At 35.2% G+C, this 6,030-nt stretch overlaps 1 protein-coding gene across 2 annotated transcripts; it reads left to right on the top strand.

Moving 5' to 3' along the window:
- Positions 1-3,495: 3,495 nt before the first annotated feature.
- Positions 3,496-5,789, top strand: LOC111405661. 2 transcript variants are annotated; one of them, XM_023034653.1, is made up of 2 exons: positions 3,496-4,512; positions 5,252-5,789. In XM_023034653.1, exon 1 carries the CDS (start codon positions 3,579-3,581, stop codon positions 4,491-4,493), a length of 915 nt encoding a protein of 304 aa, XP_022890421.1. In that variant the 5' UTR covers positions 3,496-3,578; the 3' UTR covers positions 4,494-4,512; positions 5,252-5,789. The 2 variants fall into 2 exon arrangements, with proteins under 2 accessions (XP_022890421.1, XP_022890422.1); XM_023034654.1 differs by lacking the exon at positions 5,252-5,789 and adding an exon at positions 5,169-5,235.
- Positions 5,790-6,030: the final 241 nt, after the last annotated feature.

Genomic DNA, 6,030 nt, shown 5'->3' with positions numbered 1-6,030 from the left:
CAATAGATAGAAAAGGAATAAAATTACAGACTCATATATCTAAAAAGATAGAAAGCTTTCCAAATGAATTAAAATTCAAACAACAAATACAAAAATTTTTAGAATGTTTAAACTATGCTGAAAGATTTATTGAAAATCTCTCAAAAAAGAGACATAAGATACAAATTCTACATAGGAAAATAAATACTAAAGGTTGGAATAAGGAACATACTGAAATTGTTAAATCATTAAAACAAGAATGTAAAAATTTACCAAAATTAAGATTACCATATGAAAAAGATAATCTAATTGTTAATATTGATGCCTCGGATAAATATTGGGCAGCTATATTAAAAACAGATTTAAATGAAATATGCAGATATTCAAGTGGAACTTTTAACCAAGTAGAAATAAATTATATTACTCGTGAAAAAGAATTGTCAGCAATTGTTAGAGGAATAAAAAAGTTTTCATTATTCCTTTTATCTAAAAAATTTATTGTTGAAACTGATAATTCTCAAGTTGCAGGACTTATTGGAAATAAATTACCTATGGAACCTCAATATAGAAGGTTACACAGATGGCAAGCATATTTATCATTCTACAATTTTGATATTATTCATATTAAAGGAATAAATAATTATCTTGCAGATTTTTTGAGTAGGAATATCGAATTCGAAGATGGATAATATCAAAAAATTCATTAATGGACGTCAAAAGACGAATGAAATTCCTCATGAAAGAATCAGAAGATATGAAAATTGGAATTGAGCAATTAGAGCAAATGGTAGAATCTATCCAACAAAATGTCAAATTGCTGGTGGAAATCTCTAACTCTCATTCCAAATATACCAAAGAATTGAATGATAGAATTGATGATATTACTTCACGATTCGAGTCATTAAATACCAAACAGGAAATACCAATAGATACAATTTCAAAAATACAAATAGGCACACAGCCAGGAAGCAGCAGTGGACCCAGCAATATCAAAAGAGATATAGCAAATCCCCGGTAGGTGACTATAAAAAATGGTGATGAACATACAAGAGTTATCACGATCAAAACTGATGAAGATGATGATACCCCTTTATCATCAAAAAAAGAAAAATATAGATCATTTGCCAAAATTGTTTATGAATTGGAAGAAAATGAATCATATTTTATTGCATCAGGAGATCATGTTTATCCCAGATTAATAATTACCAAAGATGCAGACCCTTTCATGGTCAAAATGACAGCAGATTATGGATTTCCGGATTTGATCTATTCAGGAAAAGATTTAAAAGAAATTGAAAATTTTGATGATATATTCAGGGCAGAAGTTTCAAAATTTGCCCAAGGGAGATCGATTTATATCAAATTTTATTCAATAAGTTTCGAGGTTGATGGAAGGATATACTATCTTGCTGAACATATTATCACAATTGGATATGTTGGTTGAGATTTTCAGATTGAATTTGGCCGAAATAATAAACCATTGCCTAAAATTAATAAATCATGGATAAAATTTCGAAAAGTTTTGGGGATGAAAGTTCTTTATAACATTGCAAAAAACTTATATGATAAAAATTTCAAACGCTTATGTCAATATGAAAGATGGACACTCCTTACGAATAATGGAAAAGAAAAATCTACTATTTTGAAAGAATATATCCAGAAATTTGATACTCATCAAATTAATAGAAGTCTTACAACAATCCAAGAATCATACAGATTGAGGGAGTGCCCCACATGCAAACAAGACTAAAAAGATTGATAAAAGATGAATGGAAGGGGATCTACCACTACCAAAACATCTAACCAGTTGCATATGGAGCCAAAGATGGAGAGACAATAATAGAGGAAAAGATGCCTCTTTGATGAAAAAGCAAAAAACGCATGTGAAAATGTAGACCCCAGGAGGAAAATAATAGAAAGGCATGTGAGCCTTTTCAAATTCTGATGTATGCAATGATGTAATAGACCAATAATAACAAGTTCGAGTCATGTATAAATAGAGGTCTTTGGGGGAAAGAATGGATCATCTCGAGTTAGAAACCATTCTCTTTCCTTAAACTTTCTTTTAAAACCAATTTTTTTGGAAACCCCTTGTATATAATAGAAATCTTGTATAAATCATTATAGAAATAAAATTCCAATCTTTTGATATCAGAAACATATGAGTTTCTAAACTTCCTAACCCGTAGATTCTTGACAGATTGAAGAAGATAATTTCTTTCTTACTTTAACAAAGAGAGAATTTTCTCTACTTAAGATCCTTATTTTTAATTCTAAGAAAAGATATAGTGAGGGCAAGAAGTTGAAATAGCAAAATTCTCATTAAGGCAAAAGGCCGTTTGAGGGAGCAGTTTGCAGATTCAGAGTTTGAAGGTCACTCGATTCTAAGAATACAAATTTAAGATCAAAAGTAATGTAAAATTATTATTTTTGTTAAATTTAGAAAGAATTCTTCTAATATCTTAAAAGAATCATAGAAATTATTACTTATCATATTTGCAAAAACTTATCTATCATGTTATTATTATTATAAAACTTGTAAGAAATTATCTATATGATGCCAGGCTATATAATTAAAGGATTAGATAATCTGTTAGAAAGACTATTAGAAAAAATAGAAAATATTTTTTCTCAACTAGAGACTATGGATATATCATCTAAAGAATATGATAATCTTAAAAAATTATATGACAATTATATTACAGATTATGCTAATTTATTTGATCAAAGAATGGAACTATATATTAAAATTCAAAATAAGAGAGATAGAAGAATTTTGAAACTATTTCAATAAACTAGGATATTTTGTTCAAAATATGGCAAGCCATTTAATTAAGGGTAATATAGACATTTTAGTAAGAATGAATAGTGATAGACCATTTAGAAAACCCCCCATTTACATTGTAAGAGATTTATTTTTTTTATTTTTTAAGTTTTTTTATGGGAGCGTTGACTTCTCGAATAAATCAAAGTGGAATAATTTGATTCCATAATTAGTGAAGAACCAATATTTTCATTGCCATTAATTATTTGTTCTCGATTCGATTCAATTCTAAAGAAAATTGCCGAATCACTCCCCATCAGATTAAATATCCTGAAGACATTCGCCCCCAGGGCACATCTCCAAGTGGTAAAAGAGGAGGGTGGAGAAATCCAACTTTGCTTGAGGCTGCTGCGTTAAGGGTTCGAATCCTAAAATATGAATTTGGCTCTTGGGTAAGTGCAAGTGTACAAGCAGCCTTCCACCCTATACCCTTGGAGGCATAACCTGCGATTTACCTCCCTTACGATACTCCAGGGCAGAGGTGGTGGGGAACCCTTAAAGTTAGGGTTTAACCTTTAAATATCCTGAAGACATTCGAAAGGACTAAAAGTAAAACTAAAAATAAAAATAAAAACAATAACAAAAACAAAAACAAACGAATAATCCACCTGGAAAATGTATAGAATTTCGTAGCCAATAGCGGAAGGCCAAAATCTCCCATCGCTGATCCTAAACTGATCTCCCATTTCGGCATTTCCACCTCTTATTATTCCTGTTCTCCCCAAACTAACAAAAATCATGGACCCCCTAAATTCACCTCTATCCTCGTCTTGACATGTCTCCGCCGCCGCAGCTACCACCACCACCACAACTACCAGCTTTACCGTCGTCTTACCACAACCTTCTTAACAAAACGAAGTCGCTCCCTGACGTTATTTTCACCGTCTTCTCTTTATTTGTTCTCTTCTCTTCTTCTCCTAAACCCACATCCGTTTACTTTCTCCCCAACAACAAAGTCTCTTTCCCATTGAACCCCCGGAGATTCCTCAAATCTCCCACCATGTCCTCCCCCTTACGAAACCCTACAAACCCTAGAAACCGTCCCTTTGCAACCCCTCAGTCTTTATCCGATTGGCTGAAGCCTCGGCTTCCCTCCGATTCCTTCGCCTCGTGGGGGATCAAGCCGGGAACGAAGAACGTGCATAACTTATGGCTCGAAATCTCTGAAGGTGAAACCTTGCTCGCCGATTCTACCCCTCCCGTCCGCACCGTTGAGGTTGTGATCGTGCGAATTATTCGAAATGACGGGAAAATCCTTGTAGAATCACACCAGGAGTTATCCAACGGTGACGTCCGTACCCGGTGCCGGCCCTTGTCGGAGAAAATGAAGCCTGGAGAATCCATAGAGGCGGCCGTCTTTAGAGCAGTTAAGGAAGAGCTGGGATCCATAATTGAAAATGGGGATTTTCAGAGTTTTGATAATAATGATTATGATATTAATGGCATAGTGAAAATTGTGCCGAATTCTTATGTAAAGAAGGTGGAGGAGAGGGCTTCTGCATCGTATCCGGGATTGCCAGCTTGTTACGTATTGCATACCGTGGATGCCGAGGTGGATTGGTTGCCGGGAGGCGAATTCTGTACAGAGGAGGAGGAGGAATACGGGAATTTTGATGGGAGGAATATAGCGGATAGTGCAGTTCATTGTAAAAAGCATTACTGGAAGTGGGTCGATTCTAATTCGGTTTGACATTTAATTGCTGGAGGAGGTGAGTTTCGAACTCCCAATTGCAGCTTGAGTTTTGGATATTGTTAGTATATTTGTCAATGGTACAGTAATAGTTGTTCTGTATCCTTTCTATGAAAGTTTTGCTCTTGTGAACACGAGATGATAACGTTTATGCTGAAACTCTGATAGTATAGTTGTTAAATTAACTCGAGAAGAATGAAAGCTTGACCCCTGGTTCAATTTTGTTAAGATCTTCCTTACTTTCTTTGCATGCATTACATTCAAGTGAATTATGATTTATCATCGTTTCTTGTAATAGCCCAGCATGTGTGGTTGATTCGTCAATTGAACGCTTAAAAACGATGTGTACTGTACCTGTGCTCGGTGCTTTTTCACTATCATAGCTTAAGCTGATGGTCTTGTCTGCTTGTGCATCCTCGTCTTTTTCTTGTTTGTAGATTTCTAATCTCCTAAAGCATCTATCCTCTATGTTGTGATTGCATTTTGAATCGTTTCTCAAATCTTTCTAGGTTTTAGATATTAGTATTAGCTTGTAGACATTCCAGGGTCCTCGAATTAAAAAATTATGTTTCGGATGGATGTAAAGTTCCTTTCTACTATATTCAGTTAGGATTAGTAAGCTCTTCCATGACGAACTATTGACACCAGTCCTTCATTTTGTCTTTGTGGACAAAGGAAAAAAGGGACTCATCGTGTATAAGAGACAAGCAAGGATTTTAACCTTTTTCAATATGCAACATAAATTCTGTCAATGGCAGGCATGGTGCACATGTCGGTGGCGGTGGTGAGCGAGCAAGAGGTGAAATCAATCCTATTCATCCTAGCAAATGATCTGAACCCATTTTGTTGAATGAATGGAACCATGAACCATGCTGTGTACTCCGCTACCCTGATGGCCAGCTAGAATGTATTTATAGAATCATCATCCAAAAGAGTATGGATTTGGGTGCCGGGTCTGAACTACTCCATACCGATCCTATTTGGATTAATGCCCATATTAACCGAAAGAATGACCATGAAACAAGTATCATGACCACTATCTAATTGACAGATGTAAACATGGCATAGGGCGAGACATAACTTTTGCAAACATTGAACTTCTGGCTAGTTGTTGTTTGGATGGCGGAAATGGATGAGAAAAGGTGGCGTCAAAATGGACAGTGGAGGAGGGGCTAAGGTCTACCAGGAGAAGCGATTATCAGTGGTTGGGGATAAGAATTTTTATTTTATGTTGTATTTGACTCATCCTGTAGTTCTATATGCATTATCAAAGGGCCAAGGTCTTAAATACAGTAACTTCTGCGTTTGAGGACTTGAAAATTCTGAACCACCGTTGTGGGAGTGTAGAAGGATGAAGAGCTCAGACTCTCAAGGTGCGAGTGCATGGATCACTTTCTTATGTTACGTAAAATCTCGATTTAGGTCGAAACCCAACAACTCAATGCATTTACTGCAATCCCTTGTGGCATGTTTGCTCTGGAGAATTGGATAGTACTATTTAATATAAAGACCTTGTTTGAAAGCGATTTTTTGAGAA

This window comes from Olea europaea, chromosome 12, assembly GCF_002742605.1.
Source record: "Olea europaea var. sylvestris chromosome 12, O_europaea_v1, whole genome shotgun sequence".
Taxonomy (NCBI): Eukaryota; Viridiplantae; Streptophyta; class Magnoliopsida; order Lamiales; family Oleaceae; genus Olea; species Olea europaea.
This window is presented reverse-complemented; position numbering and strand designations above follow the sequence as displayed.

Bases quoted from the DNA above. Each gene is read 5' to 3' on its own strand.
- LOC111405661 (XM_023034653.1), top strand. From the start codon at position 3,579: ATGTCTCCGCCGCCGCAGCTACCACCACCACCACAACTACCAGCTTTA.